Source organism: Malaclemys terrapin, chromosome 8 (assembly GCF_027887155.1).
Source record: "Malaclemys terrapin pileata isolate rMalTer1 chromosome 8, rMalTer1.hap1, whole genome shotgun sequence".
NCBI lineage: Eukaryota > Metazoa > Chordata > Testudines > Emydidae > Malaclemys > Malaclemys terrapin.
In genome coordinates, this window is record NC_071512.1 from 28,959,341 (window position 1) to 28,977,690 (window position 18,350).

General features: G+C 44.2%; 1 protein-coding gene across 2 annotated transcripts in view; it reads left to right on the top strand.

Moving 5' to 3' along the window:
- Positions 1-18,350, top strand: part of WWC1 (WW and C2 domain containing 1) — a 159,717-nt gene that overhangs the window by 72,494 nt on the left and 68,873 nt on the right. The window contains exons 2-3 of one of the 2 annotated variants that reach the window (XM_054036718.1): positions 7,811-7,920; positions 15,777-15,980. In XM_054036718.1, coding sequence (XP_053892693.1) covers positions 7,811-7,920; positions 15,777-15,980 — 314 coding nt within the window. The remainder of the gene's footprint in view (positions 1-7,810; positions 7,921-15,776; positions 15,981-18,350) is intronic. The other variant, XM_054036719.1, reaches the window with a different exon arrangement.

Below are 18,350 nucleotides of genomic sequence, written 5' to 3' on the forward strand. Positions count from 1 at the left end.
TGTGATCCACCATAAGCCCTAGATTCCTTTCCACAGTACTCCTTCCTAGGCAGTCATTTCCCATTTTATATGCATGCAACCTATTATTTCTTCCTAAGTGGAGTACTTTGCAATTGACCTTATTAAATTTCATCCTGTTTACTTCAGGCCATTTCTCCAGTTTGTCCAGGACACTTCTGAATTTTACCCTGTCCTCCAAAGCATTTGCAACCCCTCCCAGCTTGGTATTATCCACAAACTTTGAGTGTACTCTCTGTCATTATCTAAATCTTTGATGAAAATATTGAACAGAACTGGACCCAGAAAAGATCCCTGCGGGACCCCACCTGTTTGTTGGACTCAGACCTGAACAAAACCCCCAGTCCAAACATCCTGGACTCTGGGAAAGGTATGAACTGTAGCTTACCCCTGATTTAAAAAATAGGTTGACCCAAAACCTTATATCCAATCACCCCCTGAACTTTGGAGTACAATTCAGAAGTTTGCTGCTGAGGTCCCTCGAGTGTGCATAGTAGAAATTTAAATGGTAAGATATACTTTGCACTTGCAGGACACATTCCACTGGAGAATCTAAAGCACCTTACAAGCATTAATTAAGCCTGGTAGCACCCTTGTGTGGTCGGTACAGCATTTAGTAGTATACCCATTTCATAGGTGGAGAAACTGAGGGATACAAATTCAGGTCACTTGCCTAAAGTAATATAACAAGACAATGGCAGTCGTTGGAATAAGAGACAGGGAGTCAGGGTTTCAAGCTTCTTCTAATTAAATACATTCTTATATTTGATAGAAAATAGTGCATCCAGGCTCTAGAACCGTGTATGAGTATTGTAAGATCATGTTTAGATGTTGAGCTTGTTATGCATGATATAAGCAAGTTGCTAAATAATCATTGCTTTAAAACCTATTTGTTATATTAAGCCTGTATTACTAATCAAGTAAACCACTGGAAAGACTATTTTGAGGTTGCTGTGAGCCTTCTAATAGTAATGAGTGACTCTGTTTTTTTTTGAGTGCTAAACATAGTTTTCACAGATAATTGAAGTTTATTGATAAAATGATTTGACTTCCTCCAGGTTCTGAATTGTCACTAAGCAAGTGTTCTGCTTATCATCCATAATGAATCGAATTCCAGTGGTGAAAAAGCCTCTTTTGCATTGGTTTGGATTGAGCAGAGAAAACCACCCACCCAGGAGGAACAAAGAAATATAATAATACACAATGGCCCTAATAAAACATCCAGTAATATCATTCTTTCACATGTATTGGAGCATAAGCTTTCGTGGGTAAATGACAAAGTGGGCATTCACCTAGGAAAGCTTATGCTCCAATACATCTATTAGTCTTTAAGGTGCCACAGGACTCTTTGTGCTTTTTACAGATCCAGACTAACACGGCTACCCCTCTGATACTCTTCTTCCACGTGTTTCCCAAACCTGTATGGAGATGGGAGCCCATCTGCTAGAGGCTTTCATATTCAGCCATTATGGGGTAAATTACCAGAAAATAAGCGTGCAGTGAACAATTTAGGAAATGGGTCACCTTTCAAACTTATTATTTCAGCCATAAATAAATCCAGGGAAACTTTTTAATTCTTGATAGAACAGAATAGGAGTGTAGCCTCCTAGAGCATCATTCTTTTAAAGGAATACCTACCTTGATTGTCACTATTTAAAAGGGGAACTGTGTCTGCTTAGTAACCGTGTGAACACTCTCTCAGAGCCTGGAGGTAAAGGAGTGCCATTCTGAGACTCGTTGTGCAATCTGAATTATGGCAAACATGCATGTGAATTACCCAAGGCAATAAGGAAAGGCCAACTCAATTTCTTGTTTAAGCTTGAATGAGAAGAATAATTAAGCTTGTAGTTTATGTTTTAAAATGTGACTTTTAGGATCCTATGCTGCTCTCTTGCTCATCTCTGGATTGTGGACCAAGGGATTGGAGGGGGTGCAAAGAGCCGTAAACCTATGAGAACAGAGAGGAGCCAACAGATCATGCTGACTTCTTCTTTCACAGGAAATTCTTCACACCTGTTCTGTACAGGTGGGGCAGTGAAGGTGGGATGCTGAGCTAAGAAAAGGGTGAGGTGGGGAGTAGCCTCTGTTTTTGTCCCATGATTATAAATCTTTCTAAAAGGTGACAGGTATGTTAAATACTGTCACAATTATTTTACAGGGTTTCTATTTGAGAAGAGAGAGTACTAGCTTCTGTTGAGATGATTTTTCCTGGGTTAATTTGTCAGCCATAAATGTTTAAGTAAAATGTGATGTTCATATTGAGTACTGGAACTGGAGGATCCTGACAAATGCTTTTGTATATCTAAAGTGGGGTTCACAGAGTAGTATATGAACATCTCCATTGTCACATTGCTACAACCTTTCATCATATTATGCTGTATTAATCCTGTTCAGAGAAACCCAACATTATTAGATGCTGTATTTTGATTAACAGCATCTTCGTCTTCAGTGGGAATTTTGCCCTAGTGAGGGCTGCAAGACTGGGTCTTTGGGGCCAGATTAATCCCTGTGTTGGGAGAGAGGGAATGCTGGTTGGACCTCTCAGTATTGTCTGCTGCTGAGGGCCAAGGCAAGGCTAGGGCAGCTCTGGGGCTGCTCTAATTTGGACCTCCTGGGCCGCGCCTCCTCCCCCCACACCCCCATTACCTGCTTCAGGCTTCCCGCGAATCAAATGTTCGCGGGAAGCAGGGGAGGGGGAGGAGACTTTGGGGAGGGGGCGGAGTTGGGGCGTGGGCGGGGCTGGGGCGGGGCCCCGTGGAGTGTCCTCCTTTCGGAGGCACTAAATATGGTAACCCTACTGTAGCTACACTAAACTTATCCCATTTTAAGGAACTGTACATGGCCCAATGTTCAGGGTTCAAATGGAATCTTGGGCCTTGAGTGAATTCTAGGGAATTTTGCTTAAATCTGCTGATGTTTGTTGGTGTGAGCTTCTGTGCATATCAGTGGCATATCTGTGCATGGGGCATTTGGGTGGGCAACGACAGAGGGCAGGAGGAGGGAGAGTAGGAAGGATCGGGGGACCCCGCCTCTGCCCTCCCCTTCTAGTCCAGCCAGCCTTGCGGGGGACAATGGATGCTCTACCCAGGGGCCCCGCACATGCACCTGTCTCTGGGAGGGGATGCCGCTCTCCAGCGTGCACGGCTCCCGGAACCTGTCCCCATCACACCGCCCACGCTGGGGCCGGATCCCCAAGGCAGCAGGCCTATGTTTTTGATGATCGTTGCTACTGGGCAGGCCAGCCGGCAACCCTCCTCCTCCTCCTCCTGCTGCGGCGTGCATGGATGCTAAGTGCATGGGCCGCGGCCCACCAGACCCACCCATTGCTAAGCCTCTGGTGCATATGTGTATTAAATTTTGTTATTCATTTAATGAATAATTGATATTCAAATCTAATATCCAAATCTAATCTGAATTTTTGGTGCCCAAGGAATGCAAGATTGGATCCGTGCTGGGAAAAGAAAACATACACAAAGCAAATGAGCCATGAAGTGCAGAGTAGTGTAATATTGTAAAGCAAAACACATAATAAAAATGAATAGGAAAACTGTTGTATAGAAACATCACAGAAATCAAACAGGTTATTTTAAAGGAATAAAATAGTTTTGTTTCAGCAAAACATTTCTGTTTTTCTTTTTTTTTTATTAAACTGATCTTTTTTGGTTCATCTTGCAGGTTGGTAAAAGGTTATTTGTTAAACACTGCAAAGTTTATTGAGGAAACCAATAAAGAAAGAAAAAATTCTAGATTTACTCTGAATATGCTGCTGGAGGTTCAACTCAGTGACTGAATGGGGATAGTCTGAAACCTTTGTGTTTTAAATGTTTCAGAAGGCCATGCCCTTGCCTGCATGTGCTGTTTCTGCCTAGGAAACGGAAACTTCCTTTACATTCTCTCATTTGGGGGTGGACTGTCCTTGTGGGCAGAAGTAATGGGGTTTGTTGCCAAAATCTCACCCAAGATCCATGGAGGCCAGGGCCCTCTATGTGCAGGCCTTATTTCCATGCTGGCTCTCAACTTCCTCCAGGCCTTAGTAGCATACTTCCTGTGAGAATCATATCGCCAGATGGTTTAACCCATTGGCTTAGGTCCCTCCCAGTAATGGAAGTTCTGCAGCCTGGAGAAGGATGGCAAGTACAGTGAGCTGCAGTGGAGGTAAAATAACACTGGAGGGGGCAAATGATGGTGCAGAGTGGTTGGCCCCCTGGCCAATCCCTGTGTGTGGGGGAGGGTACCATGCCACAGAATTTGGTGCTTTTTCTCCTCAATGGCCCTTAGTTTTGCCAGCTTTTTGTCTCTGCCCATGCTGAGAGGGCTGATGTGTCCTAAAGCGATTAGCTTCCAAAAATCTGATTAGATAGTATGTCTTATGACTTATCTAAACATTTTTGAAGTCCAGGTGAATATAATTATATGTGGGAGACAGTTTATTTTGGAAAGAATATGCCATTTCTATCCTCCCTCTCTTTGTGGATAGGAAATTATAGTGATGTGCTAGCTATGACTATGGAGTTATAACTTGGTGAGATACTCCAGTTGCTAATGGACTGCTGAAACACCATAAAAGCTTCTGGGTAAACATGTATGTTTCAGAAATAAAATAACTTGACCCAGAGCTACAACACTGAAGCCATAAGGTTAGGAGAATAAAATCGCATATTGATAATCTCATAAAGATGCTCTTTGGACATATTTCTTTGTTTTAAAATATTTGTAATAGAATTTTACAGCTATTTACATGGTGATTTATAGCAATCCTTTACTGATGTGAATACTTGAAATCTATTTGCACACTTTGAGTTTTGCTAGGGGAACATATTTAACAATTTGCTATAGCAGACTAACTGTTTCAAGGGAACACATCTAATAAGGTTAAACTAAAATGCAACAGAGATTAGGTTTAGAGACCTTCTTGTTGTCTTACATAGCTTTTATATGGGATCAAGGTTCGGGATCTGGAAACCTGTGAGATCCAGACAGAAACAAACTGTATTTTTTTCCTTGTCAAACATATTTTAAATGTTCGTTTTACCAGGCACATAAAAATGCCTATTTGTTCTAAAGTGCTGCTCTATTCTGAAAAGTAAACATATCCAGGATGAGAGAAGTGTTGTTCCTTGTCTGTTACTCAGTGATTCTAGATTAAATTTGCTCAGTTTACAAGTAAAGATGTTACCTATCTAGCCAGCCTTGCAAACTTGCCCTTGGATCTGAAAGCCATGCTGGATTTATCCAGGCTCGTGTCTCTCACCAGTAATAAAAGTTATGTCATAGGAATATAGTTAATATATCTGTTAATGTGTGAGCCAGAATAGAATCCAGCTCAGTCTCCCTGCTAGCTCTGCAGAGCAACAGGTGTAAAATGCAGTACGAATAACTTCAGTGACTAAAATCAGTAGAACTGACTCTAAATGTTTTCAGGGAGTAGGTGTGTTGGGTGCGTTCTCTATATAGCTGCTTTTCTGACAATAACTGTACTTGAGGATAGATCACAGATAGACTCTACTAGAAAAACTAGTCAGAATAGTTCTTATTGAAGTACCTTAGAACGGCCATACTGGACTAGACCAATGGTCCATTTATCTCAGTATCCTGCTTCTGACGGTGACCAGTGTCAGATGCTTCAGAGGGAATGAAGAGAACAGGGCAGTTTTGAGTGATCCATCCCCTGTTGTCCAATCCCAGCTTTTGGCAGTTGAAAGTTAGGGATACCCAGCACAGGAAGTTGTGTCCCAGATCACCTAGGCTAATAACTATGGATGGACCTATCTTCCATTAAATTCTCTAATTCTTTTTTGAACCCAGTTATATTTTTGGCCTTCTCAACATCCCGTGGCAATGAGTTCCACAGGTTGACTATGCATTTTATGAAAAAATACTGCCTTGTGTTTGCTTTAAACCTGCTGCCTATTATTGTAATTGGGTGACTCCCAGTTCTTGTGTTATGTGAAGTGGTAAATAACACTTTGCTGATCACTTTCTCAATACCATTCATGATCTTATAGACCTCTGTCATATCCCTCCTTAACTGTCTGTTTTCTAAACTGAACAGTCCCAGTCTTTTTAATCTCTCCTCATCTAGAACCCGTTTCAAACCCCTAATCATTTTTGTTGCCCTTCTCTCTACTCCAGTTCTAATGTATCTTTTTTGAGATGGGGCAACCAGAACTGCACAGAGTACTCAAGGTGTGGGTGAACAATGAATTTATATTGTCTATCTCTTTCCTGATGGTTCCTAACATTATTTCTTTTTTTACTGCTGCTGCACATTGAGCAGATGTTTTCAAAGAACTACCCGCATTGACTCTCAGATCTCTTTCTTGAGTGATAACAGCTAATTTAGACCCCTTCATTTTGTATGTATAGTTGGGATTATGTTTTCAGGCATGCATTACTTTTCATTTATCAACACTGAATTTCATCTGCCATTTTGTTGCCCAGTCATCCAATTTAGTGAGCTCCCTTTGTGACTCTTCGCAGTCTGCTTTGGACTTAACTATCTTGAATAATTTTGTATCATCTGCAGATTTTGCCATTTCACTGTTCACCCTGTTTTCCAGATCATTTATGAATATTTTGAACAGCACAGGCCCCAGTACATATCCTTGGGGGACTCTGCTATTTATCTCTCTCCATTATGAAATCTGACCATTTTTACCTGTCCTTTGTTTCCTGTTATATTTTAACCAGCTACTGATCCATGAGAGAACTTTCCCTCTTATCCCATGACTCCTTACTTTGCTTAAGAACCTTTGGTATGGGACCTTGTCAAAGGCTTTCTGAAAGTCCAAGTACACTATATTCACTGGATCATCTTTGTTCATATGCTAGTTGATACCCTCAAAGAAGTTTAATATATTGGTGAGGCATGATTTCCTTTTACAAAAGCCAGGTTGACTCTTCCTCAACATATCGTGGGGATATTGTATATATCGATACTGTAATCGCTAGTATTACCTCTAGAGCCTTTTTTAAAAATTGGCATTACATTAGCTATTCTCCAGTCATCTGGTACAGAGGTCAATTTTAAGCAATAGGTTACATACCACAGTTAGTAGTTCTGCAGTTTCATATTTGAGTTTCTTCAGAACTCTTGGGGTGAATACCATCTGGTCCTGGTGACTTACTACTGTTTAATTTATCAATTTGTTCCAAAATTTCTATTGACATCTCAGTCTCGGACAGTTCCTTAGATTTGTCACCTTAAAAGAATAAAAAGAACTTCAATTTTCAATTAGTTGTATTACACATTTTTGTAAAACTAAGCTAATTTAATGTCATTCATAAAACCAAATTGATTGCCATGCAATGACTGGCATCATATGGCAAATGGTCCCACATTCCTTTCCTCCTTACTATTGATTATGCAGCTTTAACTATTCACACTTTTTTGTAAATCACACTTCTCATCTTGCTCCTACTTGTCTGCATTTTTTTTTTTTTTTTTTTTTTGATGCATGACTCGCCCGCAAAGAGTCTTCAGTCTTTCAATTATGGGAGCAGAACTGTTTCTGGCAAAGTTCTTAATGTTCTCCTGTTGAATGAGTACTGGCTGAACCAGACTAGGGCTGGGAATTTTGTCAGAAAGTGAATTAATCTTGCTGTTAATTTAGACAGAAAGAACAACTTGTGGATGATCACTAAAAAAATGAAACCTTTAAAATGTAGGCTTCCATTATTTTCCCATTGAATCTTTTCAAGAAGGGCTAATATATTTTTTAAGCACTTAGCTGGAAATTTAGTGTGTAAAATCAATTTTTTTTTTTTTTTTTTTTTTTTTTTTGCATTTCAGGTATACTAAACCACTAACCTTTGCTGACTGCATTAGTGATGAATTGCCATTAGGATGGGAAGAAGCTTATGACCCTCAAGTTGGAGTTTATTATGTAGACCACAATACCCGTAAGTGATATATGTTCTGCAATACATTATTGTGTATAGCCCACTTATTTATTGATTCATTATGCACACATTATCATAGCATATTAGAAATAAGCTTAGGGTTACCATATTTCAGCAAGCAAAAAAGAGGACGGGAGGAGCCCCGCCCTAGCCCCGCCCCTGCCCCTCCCACTTCCCGCCCCCCGAGAACCCCCAACCCTCCCCCCGTTCCTTGTCCTCTGACTGCCCCCTCCTGGGACCCCTGGCCCTAACTGCCCCCCAGGACTCCACCCCCTATCTAAGCCTCCCTGCCTCTTGTCCCCTGACTGCCCCAACCCTTATCCACACCCCCACCCCAGACAGACCCCTGGGACTCCCACGCCCCATCCAACCACTCCCCACCCCCTGACAGCCCCCCCCCAGAACTCCCAACACATCTAAACCCCTCTGCTCCCTGTCCCCTGACTGCTCCGATCCCTCTCCCCACTCCTGCCCCCTGACAGCCCCCCCCAGAACTCCCAGCCCCTCACCCCCCCACTCCTTGTCCCCTGACTGCCCCCTCCTGGGACCCCTGCTCCTAACTGCCCTCCAGAACCCCACCCCCTACCTAAGACTCCCTGTTCCTTGTCCCCTAAGTGCCCCCTCCTAAGACCCCCCCAACTGCCCCCCAGGACCCTACCTGTACCCTGACTGCCCAAAACTTTCTCCACTCCCCCCAAAAAGCCCCCCCCAAACTCCCGACCCCCCCCCCATTTCTTGACTGCCCCCTCCAGAACCTCCCTGCCCCTTCTCCTGCCCCCTGGCCCCCTTACCCTGCTGCTCAGAACAGGGTGTTGGGCTCTGTGCGAGCCGGACACGTGGCTGCGCTCCCCAGCGCAACACAAAACCCGGTCCCTGGCCCTGCACAGTGCTGCCGGAGCCGGGCTGCAGGGGAGAGCTGCCGGCTCAGAATGCAGGGCGGATCCTGCTCCTCTACAGCTGCTCTGAAGTCCAGCCCGGGACTTTCCTGCAGCCCTCCCAGCCGCTCGCTCTGCTCTGCCGGGGGAGGGGGGAAATCCCGGACATTTTGAGTTATTTACAAATTCCCCCCGGATGCTATTTTTAGCACAAAAAGGAGGACATGTCCGGGTAAATCCGGACAAATGGTAACCCTAATAAGCTCCAATGGCGAAACAACATGATCACCACAAATAGACCACTCCTTGCACCTTGACTCCACCCAGAAGACCTAAATCTCCAGAAGCTGGATTCTCCCTCTTGCAGGATGCAAATATCTCCTTAGGAGTTGCATTCATAGTGTGAAGGGGAGAATTGGGCTTCTGCAGTTCATCATCCTCTATCTGCTTTGAATGGGTTATCACTCCCCACCTGATGAAAAGGCCAAGTTGCTAAAAGACCTGGGTGGTGAGGACAGCGGTCCACTCTCTGGATGAAATTCACCCCCGTGCAGAAGGACAGCTCAAAGCACTTAAATGGTGCAAAGACCTTATGCTGGCCTCCGCACATGGCTGAATTTCACCCATTGTCTCTAAATACTTCTAGGAGTTCTGTAAGTGTATGGGGGAGGTGTTTGCTTAATACAGCTCTTCAGTCTCTCTTCAGAAGCAAAAGTTTTAGTAAAGTAGATTTGGAATATAATAAATGGTACACCATCTTGAGATTGTTAATATTTGTAAGTTTTCATGCAGTTTCATTCTCAGCACTAAGAGGCTAAGCCACTGGATGCCCTCTTGATAAGGCTGCTCCATGGGCCCAAAGCATTGTGCATTACAAAAAGCTTAGACGGCTTTCAGAGAAATTGAGTGCAAACATGCATATTTATTTCAAAGTACGGTAGCTGGATACATATTACAAAGGCTGCTGATATGAAATGTCATTGTAAGTTTGTTTTTGAGCTGTATTAGAATCAGACCCCTAAAAGGCATAGCTCTTGCAAAGAAATAAACTTCATTTGCTCCACACTATTGTTATTTAGAGTATGGTAAGAGAGCAAGCCATTTTCCCAGTCACATAATTATCCCTTTTAATGAGAGTGTAAATAAGATCAACCTTAATAGGGGTATGGTCATCTTCTTGTCTGTATGTGTTTTGAGTCACAATGTTATAATGGAAATGGTGACAGGCAGTTATTGACAGCTTTGTGCACTGCTGCTGCTATGACACAGGATTTCAGTGCACGTAATTTTTTTTTGGGGGGGGGGGGGGTATCATAGCAGCTTCTAGATACCCAGATCAGGTTTTCTGTTTAAAATATAGTTCTCATTCTGGTGCTGGGTACAGCAGTTTGTGTTTGAGATTCAGCTACTGTGCATGATCAAATGTTCCCAAAAGATTACAAGTTATATGGGCCCAGGTGGCTGGCATAGGAATGACAACTAAAGTGAATGGCAGGGCTAAGGAGAAGCTCCAACTCTGGTGATAGGGTGGTGCAGGGGGAGACTTGATAGAACTCATCCAAGAAACAGATGTGACTTGACAGATTTTTTTTTTTGGAGAAGACTGTTCCAATCAATCGTCCAAAAACCCACCACAGTGCAACGTCCAGACCCTTTCATAGTTAAATTTCTACGATGCACATCAGAAGAGAGATTGTTCTAAAAGACAGTAGTGAGGGAAAGAACTGCACTGAAGCTAGTAAATGAGGGGTGGGAGAGGACTTCTTCCCCCCTAGGACTTCAGCAGAGAACTTGAAAACAACATTTTGTGGCAAAAAAATTAATTTCTGGTGTTCATTGAAATAAAACAGGTTAGTTTTGTATGCCTTAAGATGTATGTAAGCAGCTGATAAATTGCTCAGCTGTTTTGTTGGACCATGCGTCTCAAATTTTTAGCTGGCCTGAAAATATGTCTGCAAAACTTGTGATTAGTTTTCTGGGCAAAATATATGGATAATTCTAGGTGGGCAACATGCCTGCAATTACCTGATTTGCAGGTGTTGCAGTGTTACCCAATTTTCACAGGAAAAATACATGTTCTTATATACACAAATATGCTTATTCAGAAAACTGCTGAAAATTTAACCTGTTTCTTACTTGCTGCCTTCCATGAGAATAAACTTGAGACAAATTGCAAGTAAATACTGTATGATGATATTTTTGTGTATTAAAAATAAAACAAGTATAGGTACTTTTTATTTCTGCCAAAAATAATAGTTACCCAACCTAACCCTGCATAAGATTCAGATATAAAGTGAATAAAATTCAGTGCAAATATCAGGTGCCCCATTTCACTTCTGAAAGTGACCTGAATATTTTATCTTGTACTTGTATGGCCCCCATCATTACAGTGTCTGAGGGACCCACAAACACTGTGTTTACTTTAGCAACACCCCTGTGAGCCAGTGACTATTAGCCATTGTATAGCTGAGGATACTGAGGTGCAGAGGTCTTAGAGCCTTGCCTAAAATCAAATAGGAAGAGTGGCAGAGTAGGGAATTGAGTGGAATGCTCATGAGTCAGTTCTGAATCACAAGACAACGTCTGAAGTTCTGTGTCCATAAGCTAGTTGTTTTGCCAATGCATTCTCCAAGACTTTGAACACTAACATTCATGCTCCCACAAGATAAGGGCTGAATCCTCAAGTCCTTACTCAGTTTAATTAGGTATGGATTGCTCCCTCTGCTGCCCATATCCACAAATGGAACAAACCTTCTGTGCTTGGAACTCACTCATCTCATGTGGGAGTGCTTGTTGGGGAGAAAATAACTCTCCAGCACTTCCTCCTCCCTGCCTCACACATACCTCCATTCCTAACATGCTAATTACTGGGTGTACCGGAGAGGGGAAGGAGATTGAGCAGGCCAGCAGGATGAGTTCATGGGAGAGGGTAAGGAGTGTTGGCCTTCAGGTGAACATATTCCGTTCCTCCTTGGTCCAATCCTACAGAGACTTACTAGAAAACAGTATATAGCCTGGAACTTGCCTTTCCAAGAATCCTTGTTACCAGGGTGCTGGGGGACCAAAGGTAATCCTGAGGCATGAATGGCTCAGACTCCCGTGGATCCTGAGGATTTGCCAGGTTTGGGAGCTAAATGAGCCCCACAACCTCTTCTGGTGATAGGGAAACTCTGCCTTGATGGATTAACAGAGGACCTCCACAAGGGGAGTCTCTGGCGTGATCCCTGTGAGCCTGCTCTCAGGGGTTTTGCCCATAGAGAGGGGTTGACCTGCATTTTTGTTTTTACTTAGTCATAAACTCCAGATGAAGCCAGAGGACCAGGTTGACTCAGTGGGATTCTGCCTGAATAAGAATAATTAGATTTGCCCCCCCAAAAATGAAATCACTTTACTCTAGCGTATATAGAGAAAAGTAGGCCTTGCTTTGTGGAATAAACTAACTTGCTGTGACTCATTCAGACTGTCACAGCTAACAGATGCTCAGAGAAATACTTTGGACAGGGATATTAGAGGCAGAGGTATTGAAGGCAATTCTGTCATTAAACTGCAAGAGGAGTTGCTCTGTTAATCTTCCCAGCGGGATTCCAGAAGGAATACAAATCAGCTTTGTCTAGCTATTTCTTACCACTGACTCTTAAGAGAAGAACTCATCATAGCAACTCTTCAGACAGGGAAAACTCCAGAAAATGTTCCCACTGACCATCCAATCTTGCTAATTAGCATGGTCTTTAAGACATGATAAAGAAATTTTAAAATAGCCTGCTAGTTCTTGCTGACTCAGTTTCACTGTAAACATGTATGACTTCTATAAAGTAGCCTATCAGGCAGCTATTAAATTAATAAACTGGTATAAAAGAAAAAAATAGTATGGTGGCCATTTTTATTCAGTGGAGAGCAGGCATTCAGTGAAGTTTGTTGGAAATACTTGTTCTGCTTTCTCCATAAATCTGGACTAGACAATATTTTTCTGTAGCTGCACTGGGCTCCTGATACTTCAGTCTGATTCACATTGGCATATCCTCATTGAAGTCAGTGCAGTTCTGCTCGTGCAAATCTAATTGAAGGATTGAGGCCTAAATGACCGCTGTTACTCTTAAAAGCTTTGGTTTCTCATGGATGGCAAACCCCACAGATACTGGGCACCAGACAGTTTAAAGAATATTGCAGGTATGTTGGTGGCATCTTCTTACTCAGAACTAGAACTGGCTTGAAACTTTATCAACAAATTTTGATTGGGGGGAGGGGAGAAAAATCACTACCCCCATTTTCCAAATCAGCTTGATTGATAACCGTAGTAGATCAAACCATGTTCACTTTCTGTGGCTGCTCAACAGACACATCTTTGTGTTGCTCTTTTACAGAATCATTTGGAGACGAGACTGAAGTGTTACCACTCCCCAGGGACTATTTCATATTGCACTGTAGGGGAAGGAATTTTCAGTGTGTTAGCAGGTTTAAAATATTTCAGTCTAATTATAAGCAGTACGCCCAAGGACAGAGCTAAATTAAATCTAACGCCAGCAACCAGTCAGATGAAATGAGCTGAGAACACTTCTAACCTACTATCTGAGATAAAGTAAACATAATTGAATTGCATACCCAGAATATTATATATCCATAGTGCATTATTAATGAACTTCCCAAATTAGTACTTCTCAGACTGCAATACTTCCTTTTTAGAGCTTCATTTGAGATAAGCCAAAATTCTCTTGCCAAACAGTGATCCTAACAAAGTGAGCCTTTATTCCTCAAACATGAAACCAAACCATGATTCACTTACAAGTTCTGAATTGAATGATAGACACAAGCAAAAACAACAAATTACAGAGTAATTTGTGCTTGTATAATCTCTTCATCTAACAATCTCAAGGCACTTTCTCATAGCAGCTGGGATGAATCGAGCCCTATGTCTGAATTTTATTGATCATGATTACATATTTGGTAACTGGAGCTCAATTAGTGCTGCAACTAGGGGAATGTAGCTTAATGCTTTGATTACTAGTTGTGATGAGTTAAATGTTTTGATGCAAGAGAGAACAGACTGTGGTTTCCCTATACAATTGCATAGTTGATCTTCTGAATTAGTCCCCTGCCAAGTATCACTTACCTGGATGAGACAGATTTGCCCTTGCTTAATGACAGGTTTCAGAGTAGCAGCCGTGTTAGTCTGTATCCGCAAAAAGAACAGGAGTACTTGTGGCACCTTAGAGACTAACAAATTTATTAGAGCATAAGCTTTCGTGGACTACAGCCCACTTCTTCGGATGCATCCCCAACTTACTGACTTGGATTCCAAGATTCTAAGGTTAAATAGTATTCCTCAGAGGCATTCTGACTTAATGTATTAAGCATGGAATTAGGAATCAGGAGACTGTGGTTTCTAATCCTGGTTCCAATGCTGACCTGCTACATGTTCTTGGGCAAGTCACATGCATGGGAAGTTTCATACAGTTTCCTTGGGGTGTTCTGTTGAAGAGTTGGCCCTTCTGGCTTTCGACACAAAGCAAAGTGAATTTTCCAAATAGGAAGAGCAGAGTGGTTCACTGAGAATCAGAGTGGTTTTGGACTGCTAAAATTTAGCTGGGAGCCCTGCCACTGGGATTTTCAAATTCTTGTTGCTTGTATGATGCTGTGAATTCCAGATACTGCTCCTCTCCTTGTCCCTACTCTAAGGTTACCCGTAACACTTCAGCAGCTTTCGTGTCCTGCTGGAACAGTGTATGGCCTCACCCACACCTTGAATAGACGACAGGCCTCAGATAGCGGAAACTAGCCACCGGTTTTAGAAGTGATTTTAAAACAGCTTTTCAGACCCACAGCAGCTCACATCTTGCCTACACTAATGGTAGCAATATTAAACTTTTGTGGGAAAAGGCTGTGTCTAAACTAGACTGCTGCATCTCTTGGGATTTTGTTTTGTATTGTTATTGTAACTTGTATGTTCAGGCTGTGCGTTATCAGATTACTTTCACTTCTTTAAACTGCCATGTGTAAACTGTATGCTGCATGTCTCCAGCTACACATGCAGAGGGAGCGGAGCCCGGGAGAGCGGGATGCGGGCCCCGCACGGCAGCGCCCCAGGCACCGATCCCCTCTATGGCCCCGCTGCTGCTGCTCCTGGCCACCCTGCCGCAGTCCCTGGATGGCTCAGGCCGCTTCACCCAGCCCCGGCTGCGGCGCTGGGGGGCATCCGCCCTGCGGCACCTGCAGGCGGCTCCATGCGCCCTGTGGGGCGGCCCCCAGCCCAAGTGTCCCGCATTCTGACCCACCCGGCCATAAGGTGTGGGCGCTGCTCCCCGACGCGAACCGCAGCGGCCCCAGGGCGCTTCTGTCAGCTGCTGCCAGGGCCAGCGCTAGGCTTTTGCCACCCCAAGCAAAAAAAAAAAAAAAAAAAAAAAAAGAAAAAAGGATGGCCGGAATGCCATCCCTGAAAATATGCCGCCCCAAGCACGTGCTTGGTTTGCTGGTGCCTGGAGCCGGTCCCGTTCACTGTGAAACATTTTATTTTGTAGTCTTTGTTGCTGTGACTGTAGGGGAGTCACATGGATAGTGTTGTATCTATAACGATGTTTTCCTTAAAATTCTTGGTTAGTGAAGTGGCATTTATAAATTACAATAGAACACATCTGTGAAAATTCTCAAGCCCTCAATATTTTTTTTGTCTTTCCCTGAAAAAATATTAATAAGAATAGAAATTGTTCCACAGTAACTTTTTGTATTACTAGAATCTTTGCTGAAACTAGCACTTATTATTTTACCATTTATCATTTTTATAAAGTAATTCAACACAACCAATTTCATTTTAGATCAGCAGATTGCTAGACACTTAACAGACAAAAATGATTAGGAAGTTACTTTCTAAATACTGATATAAGTGAGGGGAGGTGATGCTAGGCACACTTTTTCTCTTCGTGTCTTTGTTTTCTCTTGAGTGATATTATCCTGTCCATCTTTTGAGTAAGGACTTTTATCTCTGCTAAGAATCCACACAGATAGAGGACCCTCGTGTGCAATGGCGGCGGGAGCAGGAACATATGCTGAAGGACTATCTGATACTGGCCCAAGAGGCTATTACTGCTCAGAAAGAGATCTACCAGGTGAAACAGCAGAGACTTGAATTGGCCCAGCAGGAATACAGGCAGCTACATGACGTTTGGGAACACAAACTGGGCTCTCAGATCAGCTGTAAGTATTAAACTGTCTAGCAAGTGGGAAATAGCATCACGATAGAACCAGGAAAACAATATGTAATAAAACTGTCTGGTTTTGTAACTTGTTTTAGAGTAAAGTTAACTCTTTGTAGCTAGCTCCTGATAGGACAGACCTGTTACATCAAGGGCAGTGTCTTACCTGTTCTCTCTAGCTATCTGTCTTCAAAACATTTCCCATTTTTAGCATTTATTTTATAAAAGTATTGCAGTCCCTTTATATGAAATCTCACTGCATCATGGTCTACTAAATCACTGCGGAAGAGGAGAGACACCAGTGCCTCAGGTGTGTAAATGATCAGTATGGGGATTAGCAAAATGTAAATTAATTAAATGTAATTAATGCTAGATCCCCAGCTGTGCCTGCCAGCGTGTAATGGGAGGGTAAAGGGACATGGTCAGATGTGCCTATCTGCCAAGTTTGTACTCCTCTGAAACCTGGGGCTGTCAAGGAATGGTTTGGTGCTCACATTCATAGCAGTTCCCTGGGTGCTGTGTAATTATACTTGTCAAGCAAATCCATCCACAAGCACTCCTTACAATGGGGCTGGATGAGCAGTAGTGTAGAGCTAGCTGTTTCTGGTCCACATCAACCAAAGATTCTACATGTGATGTTTCAAGTTAGGCAAAGTCAAGGACTGCTTCTGAAACTCTGGCCTTGGAACAATTGTCAATAGCTAGTAATGATTCAAATGTTCATCTTATGTCAACTGTATGATGACTGGAGTGTTACCTCCTGCTTTGTAGCTGAGCAGTCAATTTTATGAAGATTCCCTGTCCTCACTTTCTGTATAACTGGTCTTCCAGCCACTTCTTCCTGTCCACTCACACTGCCTATTTTCTTTTTTCCTTTCATCCCACTTCCTACTGTTCTCTGGGTCCATCTGTGTGAGTGTTGGGCCTGACTGCACCTCTTCCAGCGACCACTGGGAGCTGCGAGCGGCCATGCAAATGTAAACAAACTGTCTGGCAGCCCACCCAAGGATTACCCTGACAGAGCCGCATGCTCTAGATGTTCTCATTATCCATATAAATGACCAAACCTTTTAAAATACTGCTGAGCAATTTTCCTCAATTATATCTTGTGTCAATGAGTTCTACAGGCTAATTCAGGATTACATTAAAAGGTGTTTAAGCTAGGGTTACCATATTTCAGCAAGCAAAAAAGAGGACGGGAGGAGCCCCGCCCTAGCCCCGCCCCTGCCCCTCCCACTTCCCACCCCCCCAGAACCCCCAACCCTCCCCCCGTTCCTTGTCCCCTGACTGCCCCCTCCTGGGACCCCTGTCCCTAACTGCCCCCCAGGACTCCACTCCCTATCTAAGCCTCCCTGCCTCTTGTCCCCTGACTGCCCCAACCCTTATCCACACCCCCACCCCCAGACAGACCCCTGGGACTCCCACGCCCCATCCAACCACTCCCCACCCCCTGACAGCCCCCCCCAGAACTCCCAACCCATCTAAACCTCTCTGCTCCCTGTCCCCTGACTGCTCCGATCCCTCTCCCCACTCCTGCCCCCTGACAGCCCCCCCCAGAACTCGCAACCCATCTAAACCTCTCTGCTCCCTGTCCCCTGACTGATCCGATCCCTCTCCCCACCCCTGCCCCCTGACAGCCCCCCCCAGAACTCCCGACCCATCTAAACCCCTCTGCTCCCTGTCCCCTGACTGCTCCGATCCCTCTCCCCACCCCTGCCCCCTGACAGCCCCCCCCAGAACTCGCAACCCATCTAAACCTCTCTGCTCCCTGTCCCCTGACTGCTCCGATCCCTCTCCCCACTCCTGCCCCCTGACAGCCCCCCCCCAGAACTCCCAGCTCCCCACCCCCCTGCTCCTTGTCCCCTGACTGCCCCTTCCTGGGACCCCCCCAACTGCCCCCCAGGACCCTACCCCCTACCTGTACCCTGACTGCCCAAAACTTTCTCCACCCCCCCCCCCCCAAAAGCCCCCCCCCCGTTTCTTGACTGCCCCCTCCAGAACCTTCCTGCCCCCGGTCCCCCTTACCCTGCTGCTCAGAACAGGGTGTTGGGCTCTGTGCGAGCCGAGCCGGACACGTGGCTGCGCTCCCCAGCACAACAAAACCCGGTCCCTGGCCCTGCACAGTGCTGCCGGACCGGGTTGCAGGAGAGGCCAACTCAGAATGCAGGGCGGCTCTGGCTCCTCTACAGCTGCTCAGGAGTCCAGCCCGGGATTTTTCTGCAGCCCTCCCAGCCGCTCGCTCTGCCGGGGGAGGGGGAAATCCCGGACATTGTGAGTGCTTTACAAATTCCCCCCGGACGCTATTTTTAGCGCGAAAAGGAGGACATGTCCGGGTAAATCCGGACGAATGGTAACCCTAGTTTAAGCAATT